This window comes from Penicillium citrinum, assembly GCF_028827155.1.
Source record: "Penicillium citrinum strain IBT 23319 chromosome Unknown utg000004l:1.0-2404223.0:1.0-2405248.0, whole genome shotgun sequence".
Taxonomy (NCBI): domain Eukaryota; kingdom Fungi; phylum Ascomycota; class Eurotiomycetes; order Eurotiales; family Aspergillaceae; genus Penicillium; species Penicillium citrinum.
The window spans coordinates 496033-523074 of record NW_026622689.1 but is presented as its reverse complement, the minus strand read 5'-3'; the positions used below and the strand labels follow the sequence as shown (position 1 = coordinate 523074).

Below are 27042 nucleotides of genomic sequence, written 5' to 3'. Positions count from 1 at the left end.
TAGACTAGCAATAACATGACATCCCGAAGAAAGCTGACGACAATGTTCGACGCAAGAAAATGAAGTAATAAAATAGAAATCCAACACCAGCGCCAACCCAATCCATTCCAAGGCTAAGCGCTAAGATTGAGCTCAGCTCAGCTCAGCCCATCAAAGTAAAATGTCATTCCGAACATTAATGAACGCCCCAGCGCCTCCTTCGCTGATTTCATTGACTAAGACTTCAGTTTGCTGGTATAGTCGTTCTAGAGCTGCTTCGGAGTTTTTACCTAGTGAGACTGTGGAAGTCAGCACCGTAATATAAAAAGACCACCAACGTCCAAGAGAAGAGAGGAGGAAACATACCTAGTATAGCCGAATTCAACTCTTCAGCAACAGCAACTCGACCTTCAGGATCTAAATAATGGCCATGCGGAGACCCTTTCGGATCAGGATAACAAACTAAAGAAAATACCTCGTCCAGCATTTTCAAATCAAGACCCTCATCACCAGAATGATGATAGTCCATACGTAATTGTTGACCATATTGAACGGCTTCGGTGAGTAATTCACTGAATCGTACGTTTGTTTCGGACGGTTCCTCCGTGTCCATCCCATCGTCCCAATCCCCATCATCTAATTCCATTTCCTGATCGAAAACTGCGTGTTCGTCTAGACCGGGTGAGGAGCGGTTCGGCTTGGATGGTGCAGATGTAGTATCGGCCGAGAGAAGTTCCTGTGATTTGCGCATCATTTCGATGAATTTACGGCAGCGGAGCTTGAAGTGGATTTGGGGGTGCTCTTTAAGCACGTCAGCGTAGTATGCATTTGTATGCTTGAGAGCTTTATCGATGTCGCCGTCTAGAATTGCGGCTCGGATTTCTGAATCTTGTTAGTATGTTTTAGTGACTCTAATTTGATGAGAGGGGCCATACTGTTACGGTGAATCGCGTGGTGGTCTTCTTCCACCTCATATTTCTTGAGTGGCGTGCCATGTCCGCTTTGTAGTGCAGCTGTTTCGGTAGCAACTTCTTGGGCGAAGGAATGGGCAGTATCGACATAACCATCATGGGCCAGAAACTGAGCTACCAACTCTTGTAAAAGTGTTGACTCATCAAGTGGTGGTTGTAGAGTATCGGTACTTGTGCTGTTGATCTCTTCTTGGATCGAAGCTCTCTCATGCTGAAGGAGGTTAGTCTCATTCAACACACATCGTTATCTAGATCTATAGACCGAAGACGAGACCCTCCAGAGATACTGAACTTACCTTGACCATACCATCGATATCAAAAACAAAGGGTTCCTGGCCAAAGTTTGTCTTCAAACAAACAGGCGGTTGCCGTTTCATCCCAACAGAAGGATAAAGTTGAATGTCAGGAAGACCAGAAAAGGCCGTCCCCAAGAAAACCCCATTCTTGGTAAAGAAAGCCGAACGAGTCGAGAAATTCACACCACACCCCACCGTATCGCCAACACCATACGTCGGACCATAACTCCGACCTTGACCTTGACTTTCACCAAAGAAGGACTTCCCATCATCGCCATGATAAGCCCAAGACTCCGTTTCCCAGCCCGGTAACCGCTCAGTCGAGGCCTTGGGACTAGATAGGCCGATCGCAACCATTCTGCAACAAGAGCCGAGATCAGTACGGATTCCCCCTGAGTTGTTGCTTTCTGGCATTCGCACATACCCTTCCTTCGGCTTGGAGTCGATCTTGATCTCGAAGTAGTATATTCCACATTGGGGTGGCATGGGATTATCGGCTCGTAGAGCAGCAGCTTCGTGGTCGTTGGTCTTATGTTGTGGTCCTGTGTAGCGTACTTCGAGGCCATCGCTAGATATCTCAAGTATGTCATGTCTATCGTCCATACCCCACTGCGTTGGTAAAGGCATGGGGTGATCGTTCGCTGTTGGCGGCTCCTTCTCAATAATATCATATGTCATCCCTCGATGCGAGGGCGCCATTCGAGGTAAATGAACGTTACTAGAGGATGCGGAGAGAGGTGGATTTGACGTTGACGAAGCAGCTTCACGCTGCTGCGCTACGAGCTTCGCTCGATGGGCGGCATCGAGACGGGAAATGTATCGGGAGTCTCGAAGGTAGGAAGGGGTAAAAAAGGAAGGACTATCGGTGACAGCAAAGGATTGTGGAAGGTCAGTTGGGCGTAGACTGGCATATTTGCGAGAAAAGGCCGGGAGAGCATCTGGGGACGTCATGTTCCTCCAAGCGGAGTTCATGTGCATGTCTGCGGCATCCAGACCGGATAAAGGCCGAGGGGGACGGCCGTCTAGATGAGAAGATGAAGAATGGTAAGAAGAAAGAGGATCAGTATTGAGTAAGTTGGTTAAAGAGCCTGAGATTGAAGGAGAAAAAGCGGTGCCCGATACGACGGAGGCGTAGGAAGAGCGGCGTGGGTCGGGGGAGATGCTGTTGAATGTTGGAGCTGCTCGAGTTGCTCCACCGGGGAAAGGAAGATCAGTCATGGCGGGTCACCTCCCAACCCGGCAATATCCAGTTTACTCTTTTTTCTTTTTTTCTTTTTCACCACAACTACTTCGGAGTAGATTCAGATTGTCTGCCTGTTTCGTGTAGTGGAGGGGTTCTGCTGACGTTGCGTGACAAGCGGGTCATCTGGTGACCGCAAGCAGCGAAGTATCCACGAACAGGTGTTTACCTGGTGGTGGAGAGATGAAGAGCGGGAATAATGGGAATCTTCGGAAATGAGTTCCCTTTCTATTAGTGAAGAGTATAAAAATAAGACAGGAAGAAGTTTATCACGAGAGAAGAGTTGATTGCGGGGAAGAAAGGAGGGGAGGTTGCAAAGGCCGTCACGAGGACTGGGCGCTTTGGAAATGAATGCGCTGAGTAAAAATATACAATAGTGTATATAGAGTAGAATAGGATAGACCTGGGTGAAATATAGAATATTATATCACTGGAGGTAATATACCACTGGAGAGTAAACTAGAATTACAATAGAGTATATAGGAATAGTACTCTATATACAATAGAGAAGAGTATGCACGAGAACATAGAGTATAGAGTGAGTAATAGATGTATACTTGATAATCAATGATCGTCCAGAGTACACCACCCAGAATAAATATAATACAAGAATAATATGAGTCCAACAGAAGAAGCAGAGTAAATCAAGATCCAATCCAAGCATGAACCATCCGAGATGATCGACCATTTCCCAAATACCAATCCCAAGAATATCCCATATCCCTCCCCCTAAACGCCGAACCCGATACCACAAAACAGCAAAGTAAAATCATCAATATAAAAAACATTGTAAGACATGCACAGACACATGCGAGAAGAGCTGAAGGGTAAAGGTTATCTCCAAAAGCAATGTACTTTCACCATGAACATCACTCAAGCAGTCATCGCAATCGCCGGCGATGAAGCCTCAACTAAATTCGATGGAGCCGGAGTAACATCTCCATCCCCCGAATTACTCTTCTCGCTCGGAACCGCACTGCTTCCATTCTGTGTGTCTGTACCTGGAGCCGCGAGGGTCTGTTTCGCATCACTATCGCCGCTTTCCAGTGCAGCCGTCACTTTATCATCCGTTTCTTCTGATTTAGCCGGGGCATGAGTCCGCCATGAGGGAAGTTGCCAAAGGACACCAGTGAAACTTCGAAGACGGAAAGGTTGTTTTTCCCATTTGCGACAGGGAGCTCCGGTTCGATCTAAAGCGCGAAGACCGGCGTTAATAGCGCCAGTATTGGCTTTCGGACCTAACCGGTGGGCTGCGGCTACTTTGCTCAAATCGCCGCCCTCATCACTATTTTTCTCTTGTTAGTATATGGTCTTTCACCCCGGGGATACCAGTGAGGAATTGGGTATGCGCCAATTGTGGGGGGTGACTTACAGTCTGGGTTTCTTCTTAGGACCAGGTCGACCGCGTGCTTTGGCAGGTTCAACTTGACCATTTGCGCGTTTATTACCAGGTTTAGGACCCGGAACTCCCTTCCGACGAGGGGTTTCGCCAGGGGTGGCACCGGTGGCGGGTGTTGAGGTCGCGTCTGCTTCGGAAGCATTATCTGCGGAGGAAGGACGAGCTACTGGGACTTCGGTAGATGAAGCTGGTGATGAGCGTTCATTGATAATCTTTTCTGTGGCGGGCATTGTGGGTTTTTGCTCAGGCAAATCCGAGTCACTGAGGAAACGTTGTAGAAGATCGGGAGATAATTTCAATGTCACAAGGAGTGAGTTGGCGGATTTGGAACCGGTTGCCCGATTGGAGCGACCGTTTGTTGTGCCGGCAGGCATAGTGAAAGGCTGGTTGAGGGTATTTCGATGGGAGGGGATGAGGGATGAAAGGGATTGATGCAAGACCAGATCAAATCGAATAACGATGGGATCCGGATGAGAAGGACAAAGGGCGATCGTGACGTGGTGTTCCACCGCCCGGGAGAGAGAGAGTGTGTGTGTGTTCTCAAGTACAGATGTCTAGTTGGGACAGATGCGATTTCAGGGTTGAGGCGAAAGTGATATGAAAAGTGGGAGTCAGTCGGGAGGGAATGGGATGAGAAGAAGAGGAAGATGGGAAGGAAATGGGATGAGAAGGGGATGGAGATGAGACGAAGGATGAACGGAAGTAAAAAAGGGGGGCATTTTGGCTCGTTTAATTCTGCTTTGAAAAGGTTGCGAGCAAAAAACTGAAGTGAGGTCGAGGATAGGTTTTGGTATTACCATTTATTACAGAATAATATATATGATTATGTCAGTGGAGAACACCCATTGGTATAAATTACACAATTACATACAATATACTATAGCATTGCAGCAGAGATGTAGTATATCGTATACGGTATAAGACCAGAGTACAGAATATAGTATAATACAATATTCTCTTGAAGTTAACTGAGATATTCGGTATCATTCCATCATCTCAACTACTAATACATAATCACTAGCGACATCATCCTATTACTCGTATGATTTAGTTCACCTCCGCCCTCTCCCGAGTCGGCCCGTACCATACTACACTGTAAAGAATAGTTATACAGAGTACATAATACATTCGCAGGATGAAACAATACCTAATAATAATCAGTAGAGAAATATGAAATATATTCAACTACTCCGTACTCATCCAGCAGACATCATTCATCAGGATCAACCAAAGACTAATTGTAATACAAAAATACATACAGAGACTCTCACGAGTTCTTGGCCCGATGACCGCGCCACCGGAGAAATCTTTCTCTTTAGCGTACCAAACTATTTCAGCTGACGATCCATCTACACCTTACGAGTATGTACATAATATCATACTGTGTACAATGATTGTATTAATGTAGCATCAGTGATAAAACATCACTAGTATGTGTACATTTCAATATGCATGCATGCTTATTCTATATCTCAAAGTTCAATCACTAGCATTCCGTCGTTGAATCACCTCCGCAACAGCCCGTTGCACCTCTTCTCCCGAACGAACCCCTGCCAGTACCAAGGTCTCCTGCATCCCCCGTCGTAAAACAGGAATACTCTCACGATCTCCACGGAATGGCGCCTGCGCAAGCTGCAACGCCCGAGTGGCCTCTATATCCGTCTCCCGCGCACTATGCACTAACTGGACCATACGCTGCATCATAGGCCCGGGGATAGAAGTCTCACTCTTGACTGACGGGTCATCCGGAGGAGACACCTTGGTAATGAAAATAGACAGCGTGAGGGAGACGCTGCGTGCGAGAGTGAGTAGCTGGAAGGGGAGAAGATGGAATGATTGGAATGGGAGCCAGGCGCTGATTGCATCGGGGAGGTAAGCTGATGGCATGAAGCTAGCTTGAGGACGAGTAATGAGGACTAATTCGAGGGTGAGAAGCGCGGCAAAATACCAGAAGCGCCACTATAAATGTGTTAGTATGAGAAAAGTTCAATGGGTTCGCTGATGATACAGCCAAACCGAGGCCCAGCAGTGCAACGCAGCAATTCAGTGGCAAGTACTCACATAGCGACCCCAACTCCCCCACCATATCCAATTCATCAGAACCATCACTCCCAAGGTAAGCAGGTACTGTGGCAGCACTAATCGAAGAAGCGAGACCCGAAGAATATCCTGCTTGCTACCCAGCGGTCCCCAATTCAGCGCGGACGGTCCAAATCGATCATACGCAAAACGCTTGACCGGATCAAGCAATGTTTCCTGTGCATGTCGAAGGACCAAGAAATACGCCGCAGCCACCTGATTATCACCTGCTTTATCAGGGTGATGTCGCGCAGCCATTCGACGGAATTGTGACTGGATCGTTCTGTCTGTGTCATAAGGCGTCACTCCTAATAGCGTGTAGAAGCTGCCTGAAACTTGCACTTGGTGAAATGTTTCGTAGAGAGTGTAGAGGAGATAGCTGACAATTACGAAAATGTATATGCGTCGGCGATGACGTTCGAATCGTGGTGTTTGGGGGAGTGGTCTTGGGTCTCCGGCGCGAATGGTAATGCCATAGTAAACACTTTGCAAGAAAGATGTCACGTACTATTTTCGTGTTAGCAAGCGCCCCAAGGTATACAATTGCAGCCATGACGGGGATAGTCTTCTTTCGCATAGCTGGTAAATATCCATCTCAACTTACACCAGGCAGAGTATACCATCCGACGAGGACAAGTAGAGATGACATGGTTATGACCGATCCCACATCAAGAGATCAACTTGAAACACTTCACAATGAGTGACAGCTCTAACTCCACAGATAGCAACCGAGAAGCAGCTCAGAAACTCCCCTTTCCTGCATTCACGCAATTGTGTTTCTTCGATGAATCGACGCTGTCATGACCGAATCTGCCAGTCTTCTCCGCCCTATACCCACCACCCATAAATAGCAAGCGGTGAGAATTCTGCCTCAGAAGTAGAAAATAATTTTGCGCCGAATTTCTTCTTTTTTGGAGAAGAAGAAATCGCAACGAGACATCCTTCCCGGCCAATTGCTACCTACAACAATGGCTGTCGACGCAATGGATCTAGATACTTCACCCGTGGTACGAACCACGGACGCAGAGCGCAAACGAAAGAACAAGAATAAAGACGCCGCTATCTCGCCATCGAAAAAGCGCAAGCAAACCGGCTCAGAAAAGACCTCCAAGAGCACTACAACTCAAACCTCCGAGTCCTCGGATTCACCATTCGCTCTGACAACCGCTACAATGTATCTTCCACTGTCACCTATTTCGATCTCACCCACGCACGCTCTAGCTTCGTTGCTTGCCGAGCATCTCTCTCCTCTTCTCTTGACATATTACCCACCACTAAAGGGAATAATCATGGCATACTCCAATGCCTCGATCTCAAGCTCCCCGCCAACTTCTAAGCCTCAACCATCCTCCGACCCGAATCCCCAGCCTCTAACTCTGGCCCGTACAGCAGACGAGTACGGCGTGTTGTACGTCTATTTAACAGCTACATTCCTAGTCTTCCGTCCACAGCGCGGACAGACTCTCGAAGGCTGCGTGAACGTTCAATCAGAGGGTTTCCTAGGTGCTGTCGTTTTCAACCTTTTCTCCGTCGGTATTGAACGCAAGAGATTACCCAGTTCCTGGCGCTGGGTTCAACCCGGTGAAGAAGGTGGAGAAGAGACAGAAAAGCAAGAAGGCAACGCAACGACAGACGAGGAATCTGGTGCCGAAAAATTGGACAATTTCGATGCTGAAAAGGAACTTTTTCAACCTACTGCCTTGCCGACTGATGATCTGGACCTTGAAGATGGAGAGGAGGAAGAAGAAGGTACGGGACATTTCCAGTCTATTTCAGGACATAGGGTTCGTGGTAATGTGAAGTTCCGCGTTGTCGATGTCGATGTTATTCCGGGTTCTGAACGGGATCGTGGGTTTTTGAGTATCGAGGGGACGATGTTGAGTTCTGAGGAAGAGGAAAAATTGTTACTTGCGGAGCAACAGGGCCAGTCTTTGCCTACTGCTTTCTTATCCTCTTTGAAGAGGTCGAATCGGGTTGTTCCTGTTTCGATCGAGCCTTCACAAGATGCGGTTCAGGATGTTTCTACTGTTGATGTTCATTTGGATGAGCCGGGGCAGAAGGAGGAGGAGGAGCCTAAGGCGAAGAAGGAGAAGAAGGAGAAGAAAGAGAAGAAGGAAAAGAAAGAGAAAAAGGAGAAGAGCGAGGAAAAGTCCAAGCGGGATAAGTCCAAGTCTAAAAAAAGCAAAGAGTGAACTTGCTCTTCTTCGTGATTCCTGATGTTGTTTACATATTTTTTTATATTTACATTCGCGGACGGCGTTCCGGTTAGGATTGTACAGCAATTACACTATACACTTACATTATACTAAGCCAGTATCCTTCAAGCTCCAGCTTGCTGATGCACTTATACTCTAGGTAATAACATCATTCCAAATTAAAGCAAGCATAATAATTGTATATAAAAAAAAAAACAAAAACAAACTAAAACTAAAGACTCAAAACATCCACACCATCAAGAACCTCCTTCTTCCCAACCATCTTACCACCCCTCATCAACGTCGCAACCTTCGCCATAACAGGATCCATCCCCATAGTAGCAACAGCAACAACCACATCTCCATTACAATAATACGCCACAAATTTACCCTCATCCGGTTGTCCAGTAATATGAACATCGTCAAATCCATTCACCGTATTCCCAACATACCTCAATTGCCCACCAAGCGCGGACCAAAATATCGGTATAAAAGTATCAGCACCAGGTTTCTTAACATTGTTCCCCGAAGCACCAGAGCTCCTCACAATAGACCTCGCAACACTCCGTCCAGAATTCTGCGCAACATTCCAATGCTCGATTCGTGTTGGTGTTGAATTTCCTCCTGGTCCTGTATAGGGGAATGTAGCGATATCACCGATAGCAAAGACATCATTCCCGGCATCACCCTTGACCACATGGAATTCAATATCAGTAGCCAAAGACCCATCACTCTCAAGGATGAAATTCTCGTTTCCTTGAAGATACTCCGTTGCGGGACGTACACCAACGCCCAGAACAACTAAATCGGCCGGAAGGATTGTTCCATCTTTACAATGGATTGACGAGACCTTTCCAGTTGAGTGTTCATCAACGGCTTTCTCGACAGAAGCGTTTAATTTGAATTTAATCCCCATTTTCTCAAGATTAGATTGGAATATTTTCCCGACTTTTGTCCCCATGATTCGTTCCATGGGCGACGATTCCATTCCGAGGACTGTAACGTTTCCCTTCGACGAAAGTGCCGTACTAACTTCCATACCGATAAACGAACTTCCAACCACGACGATATTCGGCTTTTCATTCTCGGTGGATTCCGGAATGGAAGATAAGATAGTTTGAACGTCTGCGGTGTTTCGAAGTGTGAAGATATTCTTCAAATTAAATCCTGGTAAGGGTAGATTTCGAGGAACGCCACCAGTAGCAAGAACGAGTTTTGTGAAAGTGTATTTCTTTCCTGAGGATGTGTGGACTGTTTTGCCTGGGACGTTGATGGATGTTACTTCTTCCGGGTGAATTTGTATACCAGCATCTTTGTACCAGGGTTCGGGATGGAGGTGAATTTTTGAAGGGTCGGGGATGAGAGCTTTTGAGAGTTTGGGTCTGTCGATTGGGAGGGGTTTATCAGTTGATGATGGTTCTTTGGAAAGGACTGTGATTTTTCCAGGATAGGATTGTTCGCGGAGGGATTGGACTAGACCGATTGTACCGCTTCCTCTGTTTTATTTGTTAGTTTAATTATTCATTTCTTCTTGCAGTGTAGTTGTATTCGTGGTGAGATGAGTTACATACCCTCCAACAACGAGAACTTCCTCCTGTGAAGAAATGGTACATTTTTGAACAGGGTTTCGCTGGCTGGCTTTGATATCTGACTCTGTGGCATTGACGTAGACACCGTCATCTTTCTCAATGAGATCATATTTATTCAGCGCGTTAAGAGCTGGTGCATCTTCGATATCACCGGATTTGATATTGAAGCAGGCTATTCCGTTCATTAGTTCAAACGTTTCATTGACTGATTTGATTTGGGTGTATACCTCCATGCCATGGACAAGTAAGCCTTTCACCATCAACAACTCCATTTTTCAACGGAGCTCCGTAGTGAGTACATCGAGCACTTAAGGCGTGAATCTTTCCTCCCGAATTAACGAGGAGGACTTTTCCATCTTCTATACCTTCGACCTCGACTTCGAGTTTTTCCGGGATGTTTTTGAGGTTTGGGAGGTCTTTAAGTTTGTAGCTCATAGTGTTGATGGAGGTGGAGGTGGAGGAGGTGAAATGTCGGTATGTAATAGGTGGGGTAAATGATATTCTTGGAATTGGAATGGACGGTGATTGTTGAGTTAGAGGGGGATGAGAAGGGGTTCGTTGAGATTGAGATCGAGATGGGGACGGGGAATATGTTGATATGGATTTTATACTGGTAGATAGAGATGAAGATGGAGAGGGATATTGAGATTGAGGGGTGAAGGATGCAAGAGGGAGAGAAATAGTTTGCTTTAAAGGATTACACCGACAGATCCGACTGACGGAAGAAAAGCTGCTGATTGGTGATGGATGGTGACGCAGGTGCATTACGAGCTTGTACCGGTGCAGTGTCGAGCCGTGAGAGTGAGAGACTCGGAGAGGGAAGGAGGAAGTTTAACTTGGGAATGAAGCAAGTTAAGCTCAATCAAATCTTCTGGGTAAATGGAATAATCCTGTTTATATCGAATGCTTGAATGATCGCAGATCGAAGCAGGAATGTAGTTTTGTTTGCCCTAAGTGAAGTTTGTAGAGTTGATCGTGACATCACAGCCAGCCAATCAGGTTGTTCATTTTGTCATCGAAACAAGTTCCTACAGCATCCATACAGGTAGAGTATCAAGTTGGAATGAATGGAATGAAATGAGTATTTGTACTCATTGTGATTGTAATCTTATATGTAAAGAGTGTCTTCATAGATACATGAAAGAATGACTAGTAGATACACAATTCCCTGCACAGCGGGAAGTAGTAAAGTAGGGCAAGGCACCTATGATACAATAGAGTAACTCGGCAGAGTTCTCGTGAGACATCAGTAGCGGAGCTAATATAGACACAGCTAGAGATAGTCCTGAGATGTAATGTCATCTCACCAGCGACCTTATCCAAAGGAATGGGGATAAGTTGATATAGTGTGTAATGTGATGTGGTCTGGTGTGGAGTAGGGTAGCGTGGAGTAAACCAGACCAGACCAGAGCAACGTTAGTAGAGCAAGGTAATTATCAGGCAAGATGAAAATTAAATCCTCCACTCTGGTTTCTCAATCTTCTTCTTTCTCTTCTTCGTCGGCTTCGCTTTAACTTCGACCTTCCGCTTCGGAATCTTACTCGGACTAGAAGACAGTGTTTGAAGTCTTGATCTTGGTGTCGGCTGTGTCTGTGGTTGAGACTGAGACTGCTGCACTCTACTCGAAGCACGCGTACGTGTTCGAGTACCACTCCCCTCACCAGCTCCTTCAATCCCAGTCCACGCTGAATCCGCCGATGGTGGTGACGCAGATGATTTCCGAGTCAAGTCGATGAAGTCCAGAACTTGAGACGCTGGCTGTGAAGCAAGGAGTTGGGAGGACCTCTTAGAGCGGGTCGAAGCGGCTGGTGGTTGTGATGAAAATGAAGGCGATGGTGAATGCGAGGGTTTATTGTCGTGATTAGGTTCTGGGCTGGAATTTGATTCTGGTTCTTGCTGAGCGCTTGTGGGTGCTTTTCGTGAAGAATGCGAGGTTGAGCGTGAATGAGAGGAGGATGATGGTTTTGGCGTTATGTGGAGACTTTCTTCGCTGTGGATGAGATTATCGCTAGGATTGAAACTATAGTCGAACGGTGGAAGATCTTCTAGATCACTTGTACCGTCGCGAAATCGTTCGATTCCTTCCCCGGCTTCAGCCCCTACTTCTACTCCTCCTGCATCTGCATCCGTGTCCATTGCACCATCTCTAACCCCGGTCTCACCTCCCGTGAGATGCATTGAAGATAGAAGCGAGTCGTGGTTGGAACCCACGGGCACGTTGAAAGGGACGAGATTGTCATGCACGACTTGGCGACTGGGTGGAATGTCCGCGGTGGATTGATTGACAGATGCCGAGAGGAAGGACAATGCTGACCCATCCTGGTTCGTATCACCCAAGACCGACGGCTCACCGATCAAAGTATGGTCCAGCACTGACTGCTCGTCAATAAGGGTATGACCGTCTAACTGGCATTCTTCTTCATTGATGCGAACGCCGAGCCCCGCACCGGGAGAAGCAGAATAAAATCCTGAGAATGAAGGCGATGGCACGGCAAGAGGTTCGTTCTGTTCTTCATCTGTAGCATCCGGCTGTGGCAGTCGCACGCCACCAGGAGTCTGAACGGACACGACGTCGGACGCTCTATCTGGGGATCTGTCGGGGTTTTGTTCGTTGGCACCGGTTACGAAAGTGGTATCATCGAGATCCATGTCGATCGGGGACCTCACGGCGAATGGATTTGGCATGGAGTCTTCGACTACGGAGACACTTGGAGCTGGTGAGCGAATGAAATGGCAACCGAGTTAATTGACTGACATGCTACCTTCATGAAAACCATCCTTCCCCTTCCCCTTCTCCAGCTCCAGCTCCCCGGGAGCTTCTTCCAGCTTTCCGGTACGTAGAAGTTTCGGGTCGCTGAGTTCGGCAAAGGCTAGTTCGCGGTAGCCATCGTCTTCCTCCTCGTCCATCCCAGGCATTTCGAATCCGTCATAAAGGCGCGGCTCATCGTCGTCCTCCTCGATGTCTGCCTTGGGCCGGCGGTCACGCACAGCAAGCCGCATTTTGATAAGGCCATCGTCGACGATTTCATGAACCTCTGCCACTCGGTATTCGGACATTCGGGGTTGCCAATTTGTCGCTTTAGACATATCCAATTGGCGGAAAGCAATGATGGCCCCGGGCTTGACCTCATCTTCGATCAGATCTGTAAGGGTGTTTGCGTCACTGGGGAATGATGGAAGGTCATCCACGGCATTGCCAGCTGGCTCATGATCAGCAGAACCATCATAGGCAGCATCAGCATCACCCTCAGCCTCGGCTTCATCGTAGTTGAGTTCCATGTAGCTCTCATCATATTCGTTGTATCCATGATTGTAGGCATACCCTTCATCATCATAATCTTCCTCTTCGTCGTAGACTTGAGCCCGCTGCTTGCGCTTCCGCTTTTTACCCCAGCCCATTCGCTCACGAACAATTGCATCCGCTTCTTTATCCCAGCGATTCTTGAACGGGAATGGTGGCGCGGTAAGCTGGATATCATCATACACACACTCGGTAGCCCGAATATCAAGCTTGGACTTCCAGTCAATGTCTTCATCCTCAACCGGAGCTTCCTCAACCTGGGAAGGTCGAGCTTGCGATGATTTGCGTCGCGAGCTAACGGTACTCGCTTGGGCAGCTAACTTTCTGCGAGTCTCCTCTTCGTCTTCTTTCGTCTTCGGAGTACGCAGACCCAGAGACCCAAAGAGTAATCGGCGCGAGCTGGCAACGTCCAGGGTTCGTCGAGAAGATTCTTCTTCAGGCTCTTCGGATTCTTTTTGGGGGGTTGACTCTTTTGCAGTAGACGGGGGAAGATTTTCCTTTTCAGCGACCTCGTCTACGGCAACACCGCCGGATGCGAGGTCACGGAGAAGCTTTTGTCGCTTTGCTTCAAATTCGTTGTGTTCCTGTTCCTTCCGGTCTGCCTTTGACATTGTGGTTGACATCACGCTGGACTCATCAAAGTACCATCCTCCATTGGCATCCGCCCACGCTCGCAAGGCTGCAAAGTCTGCCTCGGCGGGAAGAACACCCATTTCCTTAAGCTTGGAGAGACGGCGGCGCATTTTGTAGCGGTGATTGCTCTTCTTGGTGCGAATGGATCCTTCCCCTGGCGGGGCCATAAGATGGTGCACCTTTTGAGGGACTTTAGGTTTCTCGCCCTCGGACTCAGAGTCAGAATCATCGGAGCTAGTATCGGAGCTGGAGTCGGAGCTGGATTCTGAAGCGTTGGAGGAGTCGGACATTTGCTCATCTGAGTCAGAATCAGATGAGGCTTTGCTTGATTTAGCAGAGGAAGAAGAAGATTCGGCTTCAGATTCAGAAGATGAAACAGCCTCGTCAAGCTGGGAATGAAGTTCTTTGTCGCCGCGACTAAATCGAACAGCCTTTGAAGCGCGCGGCGAGAACTCATCAGCGCGGGAACGTTTGCTAGAAAGTGACGAGGCACCCGCAATTGATCCTCGAAGCCCACTATCTGCAGACGAGGGTCGTTTATCCACTAAGCTAGATCGCAGTGTCGGCCCAGGACCAGGACTATTCACGGCCGGGTTCACGGATTGGGCTTGATTTCGAATATCAATAAATTGAGACGCAGGCTCTTCAAAGTCCGCCTTCAACGCCTTCAACTCACTCTCGAGTTCAGCCTCTTCCGGCTCGGAAATATCGGCATCACTTTCCTCATCTTCCTCCGCGGAGTGGTCAATTGGATGTCGAATGACAGTGCCCATCTCGGAGACTTCCTGGTCAGCCGGTAAAATGGACAATTCTTTCCCGAATCCGGCATTCGGCGGTAGCCATTCACCATCACCTTCTTCGTCTGCATTTGGCTCCTCATTCGCATAACCAGGGACCTGGTCCCAACCAGAGAAGACCGTTCGTCGCTTCTTACGTGGGGGAATGGTAATGGTCGGTCTGGTCGCGGAACTTCGTTTAGAAAAGGGTGAGCCGAAAGGTACACCATCGATAAGATGTCTTCCTTCAGAAGTAATTTGATGACGACCACATAATCGACGAGCTCGAAGATCAGCAAGTTCCAACGAGCGAATCCTAGCCAAAATAAATAAGTAAATAAATTAGCAATTGTCTCGCGAATTGTAACAGACAAAGGTAGGGTGATAACTTACACCACTTCGTCCCCATCACGTAAAAGTCCCTCAATTTCCATGAAATGAAGACATTCCGATCCATCAACTTCAACAACATAATCTTCAAGTCCCCACTGCCCACTAAATTCAGGGTCAAAGACACTTGGTTCTGTCTCTAGCGGAACAACCTCATTCACATCTTCCAGCAATTGTGCGACCGTGTACCCGCCGTTGGCAAGAGGCAAATTAGATGTCGAAGCTACCGTGCCCCGATGCGCGCGCGCACCATATCCCAATCCACCCACCGAGGTAGAAGCTGTCGTTGTTGTCCAAAGGATGCGCGTGATGGGTAACCCGTGTCGGGAGATCACCAGATGTAGGCGCATTGTAGCAGCAGGGACAGGTCGTCAAAGCATTGGGGCGGACACAAGCGCAGAGATGAAAGACGAGAAGAGAGAAAAAGAGGGAAAAGAAGAGAAGAGGAAGAGAAAAAAAAGTACGGAAAAAGGTCGAAGGTGAGAGGTGAGGGGGAGATGTTGAGCTGTCGGTTGAGATCTGCGCGTTGTTTCTTTTCTTTTTCCTCGGTTCTCTCTTTTTTCTTTGTTCTGGTTATATGTACCCTGGTCGTGGCAGGGGGGGTGTTACCTGGGTATCTGTCTTATTACAGGGAGTCGAGTCGTGTATTTGTTTATTTTGAATAGTTCCTGACTCTCCCTTCGTGTCGTGAATTCTCGCCAGTGAATGAAGATGAGTGAAGAAGATTGAAAGTTGACAGAATCGCAAAGTCCGCCGTTTCTCGTGCAGCTTGGAGCTTGCCGGGTCTAACCGCTTTGGGAAGATCGACGAGTCACTTTGAATTATTCAGTTATACTATATTGTTTTATTATTCTATATGAATTATTTTAATATTATATATGAGATAGTAATTGAAGGTTATATTTAATTGTGAAGTTATAAAAGTAAAGCTTGGCAGGATTGATAAGGTAGATGGAGGAGGCTAATGCTGAGCAGACGTAGCAGTACTTTTTTACAGAATATACTCCACGCGTAGGTTGAATGGAGTCATAAAATCATGATAGATCATATATTAATTACGTACCTGAAGATACACCAACAGAAAGAGCCGTGACCCCCAAAATGCAATATCGTAAACGAAAAAGCAAAAAATAAAATAAAAATAACAAAACTCGAAAATGAAAAGGCCCACATGATCTGACTGGAGGGTATCAAAGTATGCAATCACCAATGGAAAGAAACAAAATACGATGCCGTGCGATGCGATCAAAATATTAATTTGAGGGTATGAAAGCCAATCTGTACGGTGGATAGGTTGAGACACTCCCTATCTACCACGCTGTACGGTTCAACGCGGTCGTTCTGAACTCCGCGGAACGGGTTTGCGACTAGGAACTCCTAAATTCATAGGTCGTGGAAGATTCTGGGAACTAGATGTCTGTCTTTGTCCCATACCATGAAGGGCAAGAGATCCCTGTTGCCCCTCTGCAACAGGCTGATATTGAGGGGGACTCTCTTCGTCGACCGGATTGCGGGTAACTTTGACTGTACTCTGGGATCGGCGTACAGGAGAGGTTGGAGGAGATCCGGAATGAGATTCGGGCGGGGTCGTAGGGAGCATATCAAATGATTCCGAGGAGGATCGGCCCTCACGACTGCCGGGTGCCACGAACCCCTCAGCCGCTGGGCCCGCGTCGCGGTCCTTGCCAGTCTGGACTGGGGATTTCGCATCAGTTCCTGGTTCCACTGTACGTCGGGAGGTAGAGGCGTCTGGTGGGTGATACTCGCGGCGTGGTCCATCCACCGGGGCTATATTATCCGCCATTGCATCCTCGTAACTGGGTGGGGCGTCATCGTAGATGGTAGTGGCTGCGGCAGGGACAGTGCCGTCTGATGGTCTGGGGGGGCATGGGGGGGTCTAGGGGTTATCAGCAGATGGGGTGGGCCAGGAGGGTCGTGATTGTGGCTTTGTTGGAGATGGTTGAAGTTTGGCGGCTGCCATTGCATCCAGAAGGGCCTGCGGAGGTGCAATGCCAGAGTAGACTTTGACGGGCATTCGTAAAGGTAGAACAATAAGTTGAGGCTGTGAATTATTAGCCAAAGAGGGAATGACAGGTGGTATTCCACAAATTACATACCTTCATATCGCCAGGAGTTCCATGCATCAATCCAATGCGAATTTCCAGCTCATACCTCCTCTCAATATTACATGTTTCAAATGATGGAGCGACGGAATTTGGCAAGGGCAAGTTATTCCACAATGTAGGATCAATAGTCCAGTCTGTTCCAGTAGCATCGCCTTGTCTGCCCAACGCCATATTCATATTACTTCGGCTGACAATGACCCAAGAGCCGATCTCTTCCCGAGCCAGATCATGTGCCAAAATCTTGGTAAAAGAGATCAATTCGATCTGTAGCATTTGGAGAAAGATGCGATCCGGGGAGTCAGTCAGCTTTCTCAATATCAGTCGTAGTGGGACTGGCTCATTGCATGTTAAGATGGACGGATTGGGCAGACGAGCATCCAGCGTCACTTTGGGAGGTTCAGTATTTGCATCTTTGAGGGAACTGGCCCCTCTTGAGAATATGCCCTTCTTCTTGTTATTGGGTGGTTTGGAGAATTGGTGTGGTCGTCTGGCATAAGTCTCTTCGTTCGGGTTTCCGAGTCTTGGTGGTTCAATTGGAAGGAAATTCAAAGGAACGATCTGTTGCGGGTCAGTTGATTATGATTTACTGAGATCAGTGGTGGGACTTGGGGAAGAGACTAACAGCTCGAATATTCTCTTTGTAGAACTGCGGGCGGATCACAGTTGCTTTGACGAAATATTTGATATCTGCCATTCCGGAGAATCCACTCAAAGATGGTGGGAGGGTCTTTTTTACATGACGATTGGTGTCACGGGCCATTTCCACCTTGAGTCCGTTGAAATTGAGGTTGGTGAGCATGCTGTTGTGGGTACTGCATGCATTGTTGAATGGGAACTGTGAAAAATCAGTGAGAACTCTCTAGTATTATCAAGCTGATAGACAACTAGAGAACAGTCATACCTTGAATTGGAAGGGATACTCGTAGGAGCCCGGAGCAAAAGTGTACGAAGTGGCGGGGGATCCAGTCTGCATGACAGCTGCCGTGGGGAAAACGGTCGCGACTTTGTATAAGATCTGCGATAGAATCATCTTGCATTAGTCTATACCCCAGGAAAATCAAATTGCCCATATTTCCTCCATCATTTCAGGTGTAGAACCTACCTTGTGCACCTCCGACTCGTTCCGCTTCTTATCTGAGTTCAAATTGTGCGGATTTCGAGGCCCTGACAATCGCGTGCGACTTTCACCTTCCAGCTTGACCTGAATACCACCAATGGCTGCCTCTGTCGGTAAATTGAGGACGACCTTGCCGGAGAGAAAGTCGAGATTGGTATAGTGTTTGTGCTGGCTATCCAGCAAGATCGTCGCCGTAGCGGCCATGACGGCGGGTACCCGGGGACCGGGGGGCAAGGGAGGATCGGCTTGACTGATGGACGTTGATGGGGGACGGAATTCTTGAGAAGTTTTCTTTGAGAAGATTGAATGGATTGCGACGATAATGGGAGGGACAAAGGTGAAGGCAAGGCGAAGAGGGGAGATGAAGAAGATTAAAAAGCGAGGGGAATTGGGAAATGACGTTTTGGGGTCCGCGCAGATCAAATGATCCTGCAGGACTACAGTAGTAAAGAATATACAACAATCCTTAAAGAGAAGACCCTCGCAAATAATTAAGGAATCAAATAAGAGAAATAAATATAGACAGAGCTGCGCCTCGCACAGCCACTGGAGCCAACAAGAAAGTACCCTTGGGAGAAAAAAACGATCAAAAGTTTCAAAAAGTTCTGATATTGCAGAACTCATAGATCATCCGTTCTAGAAGCCGAAGAACCCCTTCCTAGCTCATAAGGCTGGACTATCAATTTGAATGAGTAGTGGGTCAATGTGCCTCCTATACAGATGAGAAATATTTATTGATGAATCGTGTATTTGATTAAATGCAGGTTTTTACAAGGAAATGCACTAAACCCAACTAAACTAAATCAAACTGGATTACCTGAATGAGCCTGGAGCTGTACTGTACTGTACTACAGTACAGCTCCAGGCACCAGAATTACTCCAGAATGCTGCATTGCACCAACCAAACAATCAACAGCCACGATGTAATTGAAGTATAAAAATAAAAAATCTAGGCAGAACTTGCACTTAAGCAATATCATGATTCATTATTACAAGTTTACGGAAGATTGACTATAGAAAAATGGATGAGCATCTGGATACTTATATTTACTCCTTGCAGATAGACAACATACGCGTGATTCAATGAAATACGAACAGCATGATTCTATATCTCACAATAGTCATTTTATAGTATAGTAGCCAATGATAAAGAGACTTGTCTATACAAAATCATATTCAGACAGAGAAAGGCTATATACACAATACTGGGTATCACAATCCCTCCTTAGCCAACATATCTATAATCTCAAAATCAGCACAACAACACTCCAAAGTGAGCTACAAGCTCGCATATAAAGCGCCGCCACAGCACAGACCAGAAAACTCACCAGCAATATCCAAATAAAATGCAATAGCGTTAAACTTGCGCGGATTCCCCATGACCTCTCCAGCCAACCATTTCACTCGATTCGTCCAATTAATCAAATCCAAATGACTAACACCCATCAGTGTCCCCTTATACCCATTCTCCCCTCCCCAACGACTACTCGCAACACTAACTAACCCATCATTCGGTCCCTCCGCTTCAGCAAGGATCATGTGCGAAAGCCGGAAGACGGACCAGATGCTAGGCTCGACGGCCGCGCCGTACGAGAAGTATCGCACGTCTGGGATGTCTGGGGTATTTGGATTGAAGGTGTCGGACATATAGCGTGTGGTGAGTTGTTCGAAGGCACCTGTTTCTACCTTTAATTTGTTGAGGGTGTAGTATACTTGAGGGAGTCGGTCCGCTGTGCATGGTGAGTAATTGTTGTGTGGATAGTATTTTTCAATGAGAATTGAGCAATTCAAGACAACATAACTCAGGGGGCTGGGGGATCTGCTTACATCCTATTTGATCAAAGACATAGTCTGCAACAGAGGAGCCTGTCGTAGAAAAAAAAAGTCCCGGGTTAGTGATATTCTGTTTGATATCGAGGTATTTACCAACCTCGATGCGGAGATGCAATTGTTGTTAATGATAAGACTTTGAATTTCTGGGGTAATAAATGGCTAATCATGTATCGGGAATCGAGGCCGCTATTATTTAGGATTAGGATTAGCTTTGTATTCATGCGAGCATTCTGGTTCTCGTGATTGCAAACTCACCCCTAAGACACGTTAGCAGTGCATTCTTCCCCCCCAAAGTCTCGTATCTTACCATGCTATGTCTGAACCATCGTATGACAAAGTTAGCAATGATCTAACCCCTATCTAAAGAAGACATCCTCTCATACGCAATGATATTAACATCTTTCCCCTTCGCCCCAGCCTCGATATCCCTCGCCAGTTCCTCTGCCCGCTGCTCTATCGAGGCCGACGGAGGAACAGTGGCAGTTATAACATCCACTCCCCGTGCTGTTAAAGCTTCCCTTATACCTCGCCAGTACTGGACACCAGGGAGGTAGGGACCGGCAAGACGTAACTCGTCAAAACCGAGCAGGCCATGAGCCAGGACAATTGGGTGTTTCGGGACAGCTGAGAAGTTATTAGGCGCTTTCTCCTTTTCATTGCAGGGGATTTGGATATGCTGGAAGTACCGTAATCGTCGCGGATCACCGAGTACTTGTCATGAATGAGTTGACCATGGTCCTCGAGCCGAGGTTCAAGAATGGGCTTCAGTCTGTTTGGGGATGTATGGATGGCTCGGTGTGTTGTGTTAGCCGTCAACAAGTGAGGATGAGTCGAGATGTAACTTGCTATTCGTTTGAATATCCGTGGGCGTGGCACTCTCATCGTCCCCGATTGTTGCGCGTTGGAGATTCCACGCGATGGGATGACGCAACAGGAAACATCGGAGGCGGACCGGAGGATGAGAGACCGTATCCATTTTTGAATGATATTCTAACACAACAATGGACATAAATACTTTGAAGTATCTGAGAAAGCTGATTTATACCTTAAACTTATTTAAGCAAGTTTTAATTCAATTAAGTATTGTGTCGGCAGCTGAAATACCGCTAATATCAACATACACCGGACATCATTTACACCCAGACCCATCCAAATCATACAACTTAAACATAGAAGAGATCATATTTCCCGAACAATGGATATCGATGAACAGCCATAAAAGCGCATCTTTCTAGCGACAGCCGAAGAAAAAATAAAGTAATAACCAATAACAGATAATATCGAAAGAACCGCTCTATGCCTTGGCAATCTTCTCAGGAACTTGAGGCTTAACATCGGTCGTCGCCTTAATCAAATCCGCAACAACCTTGTCACCCTGCTTCTTACCAGAAGCCTCAATTTCCTTCAACTTGTTCTCGGTTTCCTTATTCGCATCGGCTTCGGCTGTCTTGAATCCACTCGAGTGCTGGGACAATTAGGTTAGTAAGGGGGAAAGCGAAGATGCAATAAAAGTTTCAAAACTTACCTCGGCCTCGAACTTCTTGTACTCATTTTCCTTCTGGCTGCGGTATTCTTCAATTTCCTTCTGTGCCTCGGACTTGGCGTCTCTTATCCGCTTGGTGCGGTCTGTTCAGATCATGTTAGATCTAATCTCAATTTCATGCGGTGATAGGAGCTAGAGGGAGATTCTAGCGGGGTTCGGTATCGTACATTCTCGGGCTAGAAAGATAGAAGTAATTAGTACCAGTGAAATTAGCCTTTGCTCTCCCCGAGAAGGGAAGCTGGGGGGTAGGAAGAAGACACATACCCTGCTGCACAATCTTCTGCGCCTCTCTCTCAGCCTAGACATATCACTCAGTATCTCCGTACCATACAATCCACCGCATCTCATAATCCCAAAAACGGCTTACATCGAGGAGGGTCTGAATGCCCGCGGAGTTCTGAGCCGACTATTCAACACGTTCACCGTTAGCAACCGACATCAAAAGAACAACCTTCGCCAATCCCAGAGCCCGGAATCTAACCATATTCACAATATAATGCTGGATCCGGGATGAAGGAGGAAATCAACAGCGCACTTCAAAAATGACGAGAGTTTGAAGCTGTCGAGCTCGAGCTCAATCAGCCACGCATGACAGCCCCCGGGGCGGTGGGGTAATTCTGCCGAGAATCACCGCCTTTCCCCGATAGTCCGCGGAAGTCCCGACATTTTGGGATGGTCTCACTTTGTCCCTGCAAGCTTGAGCGTCCATTGCGAGCGATTCGTCGAGATTGTGTGTTTGAATTATTGGGATATTGAAGAAGGGAGTCAATCATAATGTCTCGTGCTTCTAAATTGACTCTCGCTGCTACCGGTCTAGGTACGGCTGGTATTGTCTACTTTGTCCATTGGGCCCAGGAACAAGACCGTGCGGTACGTGCCATTGCAAAGGGTTCAAACCCGAAACTGCTGAATTCGTGAATTGAGAGTCTTGAGCTAATTTTGGAATCCTGTTACAGGCCATGCACCGCGGCGTGGAACGAGATATGGAAAAGCAACGCATTCGTCAAGAGCGTCAGGCGGATTTCGAGTTACAGAAGGCGTTGGAGAAGGAGTACCTCAAGATTCAGACTGTCCATAGCACGACGGATGATTCGAATTCCGGGACAAATACGAGTAGAAGTACAGGATCGTGAGGGGAAATGTTGTATATGATTTAAATATGCTGTACTATACCGCATGCTGGACTTCATTGAATTGTTGAATCTTTTGGAATGCATATTTGGTGAGTTTGCGAGTTGAGCGGAATGGTATCATACTGGATTATTGGCTAATTGATTTTAATAGGAGTTTGGCTTGGACATTTTGTCTTGTAAATTAGGGCTGTGTACGATTATGCTGTATTTTACCTCAATTAACACGAACTCATCTCTTTACCTATCGAACTATGGCATCAAATGAGGCCTGCTGTTTGCCACTTCGAAATGCAAATTTGAACAGCTTGGATTCTCAGTGAATTGACAGCCCTGTGTGATCAAATTCAAGCCATCTAACTTACTTGTATTGGTGATATCTTGCACACTCCAACCTGTGCAGTCAGTGTTGAACCTCCGAATTGGAAACGAGAAATTTCTTTCAATGAATTATCAGGCTATGAAATTGAGAAATCAAAAGCACTTCAACGGGCGAACTATTTGAAATCAAGTATCTTCTCAGCCGGCACTGCCTCATTAGCCTCGGTGGATTGCTTCCCTGACTGTCCATCATCTGTGTGTTCCGAGAGAACGTGCTTTGGGATGACCACGTCTTCTTCACCGTTGAAATACTCCGTGTCTTTAATATGAAAGGCAGCGATATAGGTGAATATAAGGACACCACTTGTATAAAACGTGAAAATCACCGCCGCTTCTTTCATGAAGGGGACCATCACGGAGTCCACACCAAAACAAATCGCTTCGCCAGCACCAAGGAAACCACGAAAAACGCCCTATCAATTCATTTAATATTAGATTAATTTTCGGCAATGCTGATCGGGAGAACTCACAGCATAATTTGCCGACTTCTTCGGCGAATTCGTGAGTGCGCCCAAGAAATACAGAATTATGTATTGCCATAAAGACCCGGTGACCCAATTCAGAACGAAGAGAACTAGAATTGGCCAGAAATCAGGCTCACTCCAGTCGAGTCCTTGAGGAGGGGGGTTATGGCGGTCATAATTTCTCGTCCTGATGATCTCCCAGATCCAGGCACCGATTAGAGGAATCCCAACTATGCCTAACCCTAGAAAAGCTCGGGTACGTCGTTTCCATCTTTTATTATCGAGAACGTATTGCAAGAGAAGGCCACAGGGGACTTGGATGACGACTGCTATAAAAGATAATAGACATCTTGTGCGCAAGTTGTTGCGATAGGCATTCACCGAGCCTCCATACACTAGGAACGTTTCAGCAGGAAGAAAAGCAGGGACCTGTATCTGATTAGCATAGAACCAAATAGGTATAAATTACAATACTTAGTGCATTACCATGAGCAGAAGCTTCCAGTCGCGGAAGATTTCCAAATTCGCCTTAAGCTCATCTAGGAATCCTCGTATTTTTATCAGAGACACCTGAGTTCCATCGTCTCGAACAACACGAGATGGAGGCATTAACAGGAATGCAGCGCATGCTCCAACTCCCATCATCACCATGAAGACAATGTATACAGCAGGGGGGACCCCAGTAGTTTCACTCTAAGATGAATGAGTTAAACCCGGACCATGAAGGAATCTGCTCCAGAGAACTGTACCGAATTCTTGTTGATAATCAGTGGAATGATACCACCAACTATCGAGCCCACTGCTTGCAAATTCACAGACATGGTAATATATGATCCTCTATCCTGTTCTTCCGAATAGGACATCGCAATCGATCCCATCGTGACGAAGATGAGTCCGGCCGATATACCAATAGCGACACCGGCAAAAATGGGAAATCCGCTTTTACCTGCATGATCGAAATACATCAGACTGCCGACATAGATAATGTAGCCAATGACGCCAATGCAAGCTGTAATAGCTGGACCAATTGTATTAAGAATCGTTCCACCGAAGGAGGCAGAAAAGAACCATACTGTGCAAAGTGTTGCGTTGACAACTTGCACTGTTGATGCCGAGTTTGGCTTGCCACCACCTGCTCCTAGAAGATTTAGGGAGACGTAGAGACCTGCTGTGAGCCCGACGAGGATTCCTATAAGTACACTAATGCAAATATCAGTTACCTTACTTGAAATTGTATTCCGCGCAATTTGATATAGTGAAGACGAAGAAGATATTCTCACGCTTTAAGTAGACGTACTTTTGCCAATAAGGTGAATTGAGTCGTAATTCCGGCAAAAAAGGTATTTTGAGACTTCGCTCATAGTAGCGAACCATTTTGTATCAAGTCCGCTCTATAGCAAGATGAATTTTGACTCCATACGGGTAATTCAAGGGGATATATAGACAAGCAAGATGCAGAATATCATCAAGATTCAATTTGGATTGGGAGCTTATCTTCTCAAAACTAGTAACCACAACCAAGTTACCATCGATTTCTCTTGTTTTAACGATAGGGGATCCAAGCCGTCTAGCTGTGGGGAAAGTCAATCTGATAGCCTGCGCTCATCTCCGTCAAATTAGCCATTTATCAGAGCCCGTTGGGGTGGATCTTTACGGCATTGAACTATACTATATAGCTGCGCTTATCTCCGTTGCCAAGTAAGGCGGGGAACGGCGATTTAGTACACTAGTGTTGATAGCCTTATTATTCCCGAATATAGAATTAAGGGAGCTGATAGTAGGTGGACAGAGGATTGGCTTGAAAGAGTCTTGGACTTGGGTAAGATGGGAAGATGTTATCACGGTGTGCTCTGTGTTCTTGACAAGTTAGCTGTCCGGAAGGGATGAATTAACTCCATCTTAATTCTAGCCATACCAGATCACTATGAATTTATCTGTCAATATGTATGGTTAGAATGTTCGAGACTTTTGAATTTCAATCTACACTATAAAAGCGATGAGAACCAGATATTAGGACCTATTGCAAGAAGAAGCTTGACTCTTTAGATTGATGCAACAATACATTTGTGCTTTATAGATTAAGAAATGATTTGACAGAAATAAAATAAATCAAGAAACATGACATAAAAGAGCTTAAATTCAAACACCACCTTCAACAGATGCCCCAGAGATCTTGCCTGACTTAAACTCGTCCACGATTTGCTCCATAGTAACCCATTCCACACCCTCATGAGAATTGATATGCTCGATGATATTCTCATGCATCAAAATAACCTGCGGTTTACCGCTCACTTGAGGATGAATAGTCATCGGAAAAATAAAAGTATCATATTCCCGATAAAAATAATCGAATTGTTTCTTCCACAATTTCTCAATCACATCAGGATCAACGAAACCGTGGGAATTTGGAGACTTGCTGACGACGAATGGAGGCCAATCATCGAGATGCCAATTTGCTGGAATTTCAACAACTTTACTCGGCGTAATTTTGGTCATAGGTTGCATCCATGTTGAAGCATGCTCGTTGAAATTGGTTTCCTTCCAGTTCTCTTCGCCATTGGGAACATAGTAGGGTTGACAATCATGATGCATGAATGAGTGGTCGTACTCCTAAGGAATATTTTAGTATGTACTCAAGTAGGCCATGAACTGAAATTCTAGACTCACGATACCGAATTCCTCCAATATTTTAATAGAATCTTTGGAAGTGTCCCATGCAGGGGCAGTCCATCCTCGAGGCTTCTTATCCAGGAAATTTGTAAGTACTTCCACAGACTTTGCCATGATATCACGCTGTTGCTGCCCATTCATTGTAGCGACGAATTCATGAGAATATCCGTGAAGACCACTGAAAAGCTTGAGGTTAATTTTTTAGACACTCTCTATAAGAACAATAAACAACTCACATCTCATGTCCATTATCGCGGACCTTCTTAAGTTGAGTCGTAAATGACTCCACGGAATGACCTGGAACGAACCATGTACCCTTGATCCCATAAGTATCAAAGAGCTTTAGGATGCGGTCAATTCCAACAGTTGCTCCGAAAACGCCTCTGGAGACGTCTGTAGGGCCAGCAGGATGCCCTGAGCAGGTGTTGATCCTAGGTTATATCGTGAGCTAATCTATTTCCAAGGGATGCCTCTAGTGGGGATTTTTACTTACCAGCCACTCACTGCATCAACATCAACGCCGTAGACAGCCAGAACCCTTTTGACCATTTTTGTTTTTCAAATACCTAACACAGGTTTGGACCTTGGGGTCCTTTTCAAAGATCTTGGGCTATTCCAACAAATGCTTAGATGGGAAAGGGATTATGCCCCATTTAAGGCCCGAGCTATGGAATCAACAAATTCCATAAGTTTTTCGTATAACTTTCCGAGCCCCCGCAGAGTATGAGCAGACAGCTCGGAGTCTTCACTGTCAAATGTGGAGTTCGATGTCAGTGCATGTTTCAAATGGTCACTCAAGATGGGCATGCGCTCAGCTCCTGCGCGCATGTCCGTCGCGAATGTCCGGCGGTTTGAACGGTTGTTCTAGCAAAACCGAACCAATATTCCTCGGCCATCTTAGCTCGACGCGGACATTTGGATCGTTTTAAG

The 27042-nt window shown here is 46.5% G+C and overlaps 13 protein-coding genes across 13 annotated transcripts; 2 read left to right on the top strand and 11 right to left on the bottom strand.

The window, feature by feature from the left end:
- Nucleotides 1-150: 150 nt before the first annotated feature.
- Nucleotides 151-2464, bottom strand: N7469_005160 (uncharacterized protein; the record flags this gene model as incomplete). Its single annotated transcript, XM_056644080.1, has 5 exons — nt 151-278; nt 346-861; nt 915-1161; nt 1247-1604; nt 1671-2464. 5 exons carry the CDS (start codon nt 2462-2464, stop codon nt 151-153), a joined length of 2043 nt encoding a protein of 680 aa, XP_056500894.1.
- An 895-nt stretch (nt 2465-3359) lies between these two features.
- Nucleotides 3360-4259, bottom strand: N7469_005159 (uncharacterized protein; the record flags this gene model as incomplete). The annotated part of the gene is made up of 2 exons (XM_056644079.1): nt 3360-3771; nt 3859-4259. The coding sequence occupies 2 exons, from the start codon at nt 4257-4259 to the stop codon at nt 3360-3362; spliced, it is 813 nt and encodes a 270-aa protein (XP_056500893.1).
- Nucleotides 4260-5364: 1105 nt separating this feature from the next.
- On the bottom strand, nt 5365-6613 carry N7469_005158 (J domain-containing protein; the record flags this gene model as incomplete). Its single annotated transcript, XM_056644078.1, has 3 exons — nt 5365-5844; nt 5947-6471; nt 6569-6613. The coding sequence occupies 3 exons, from the start codon at nt 6611-6613 to the stop codon at nt 5365-5367; spliced, it is 1050 nt and encodes a 349-aa protein (XP_056500892.1).
- A 319-nt stretch (nt 6614-6932) lies between these two features.
- On the top strand, nt 6933-8156 carry N7469_005157 (DNA-directed RNA polymerase I subunit RPA43; the record flags this gene model as incomplete). Its single annotated transcript, XM_056644077.1, has 1 exon — nt 6933-8156. One exon carries the CDS (start codon nt 6933-6935, stop codon nt 8154-8156), a length of 1224 nt encoding a protein of 407 aa, XP_056500891.1.
- A 235-nt stretch (nt 8157-8391) lies between these two features.
- On the bottom strand, nt 8392-10183 carry nfr1 (putative AIF-like mitochondrial oxidoreductase (Nfrl); the record flags this gene model as incomplete). Its single annotated transcript, XM_056644076.1, has 3 exons — nt 8392-9655; nt 9731-9920; nt 9976-10183. The coding sequence occupies 3 exons, from the start codon at nt 10181-10183 to the stop codon at nt 8392-8394; spliced, it is 1662 nt and encodes a 553-aa protein (XP_056500890.1).
- Nucleotides 10184-11200: 1017 nt separating this feature from the next.
- Nucleotides 11201-15198, bottom strand: N7469_005155 (uncharacterized protein; the record flags this gene model as incomplete). Its single annotated transcript, XM_056644075.1, has 3 exons — nt 11201-12455; nt 12504-14774; nt 14852-15198. The coding sequence occupies 3 exons, from the start codon at nt 15196-15198 to the stop codon at nt 11201-11203; spliced, it is 3873 nt and encodes a 1290-aa protein (XP_056500889.1).
- A 977-nt stretch (nt 15199-16175) lies between these two features.
- N7469_005154 (uncharacterized protein) lies at nt 16176-16652 on the bottom strand (the record flags this gene model as incomplete). Its single annotated transcript, XM_056644074.1, has 1 exon — nt 16176-16652. One exon carries the CDS (start codon nt 16650-16652, stop codon nt 16176-16178), a length of 477 nt encoding a protein of 158 aa, XP_056500888.1.
- Nucleotides 16653-16745: 93 nt separating this feature from the next.
- On the bottom strand, nt 16746-18295 carry N7469_005153 (arrestin (or S-antigen), N-terminal domain protein; the record flags this gene model as incomplete). Its single annotated transcript, XM_056644073.1, has 5 exons — nt 16746-16910; nt 16966-17532; nt 17597-17809; nt 17876-17989; nt 18077-18295. The coding sequence occupies 5 exons, from the start codon at nt 18293-18295 to the stop codon at nt 16746-16748; spliced, it is 1278 nt and encodes a 425-aa protein (XP_056500887.1).
- Nucleotides 18296-19369: 1074 nt separating this feature from the next.
- N7469_005152 (triglyceride lipase) lies at nt 19370-20806 on the bottom strand (the record flags this gene model as incomplete). The annotated part of the gene is made up of 5 exons (XM_056644072.1): nt 19370-19821; nt 19919-19957; nt 20180-20241; nt 20308-20548; nt 20611-20806. 5 exons carry the CDS (start codon nt 20804-20806, stop codon nt 19370-19372), a joined length of 990 nt encoding a protein of 329 aa, XP_056500886.1.
- A 412-nt stretch (nt 20807-21218) lies between these two features.
- On the bottom strand, nt 21219-21951 carry N7469_005151 (uncharacterized protein; the record flags this gene model as incomplete). Its single annotated transcript, XM_056644071.1, has 6 exons — nt 21219-21389; nt 21450-21550; nt 21635-21643; nt 21732-21765; nt 21835-21873; nt 21949-21951. 6 exons carry the CDS (start codon nt 21949-21951, stop codon nt 21219-21221), a joined length of 357 nt encoding a protein of 118 aa, XP_056500885.1.
- Nucleotides 21952-22241: 290 nt separating this feature from the next.
- N7469_005150 (protein PET117) lies at nt 22242-22600 on the top strand (the record flags this gene model as incomplete). The annotated part of the gene is made up of 2 exons (XM_056644070.1): nt 22242-22337; nt 22424-22600. 2 exons carry the CDS (start codon nt 22242-22244, stop codon nt 22598-22600), a joined length of 273 nt encoding a protein of 90 aa, XP_056500884.1.
- A 494-nt stretch (nt 22601-23094) lies between these two features.
- Nucleotides 23095-24816, bottom strand: N7469_005149 (uncharacterized protein; the record flags this gene model as incomplete). The annotated part of the gene is made up of 5 exons (XM_056644069.1): nt 23095-23391; nt 23449-23871; nt 23929-24135; nt 24192-24642; nt 24740-24816. 5 exons carry the CDS (start codon nt 24814-24816, stop codon nt 23095-23097), a joined length of 1455 nt encoding a protein of 484 aa, XP_056500883.1.
- Nucleotides 24817-25581: 765 nt separating this feature from the next.
- Nucleotides 25582-26661, bottom strand: N7469_005148 (polysaccharide deacetylase family protein; the record flags this gene model as incomplete). Its single annotated transcript, XM_056644068.1, has 4 exons — nt 25582-26052; nt 26110-26290; nt 26349-26543; nt 26606-26661. The coding sequence occupies 4 exons, from the start codon at nt 26659-26661 to the stop codon at nt 25582-25584; spliced, it is 903 nt and encodes a 300-aa protein (XP_056500882.1).
- Between the last annotated feature and the right edge of the window lie 381 nt (nt 26662-27042).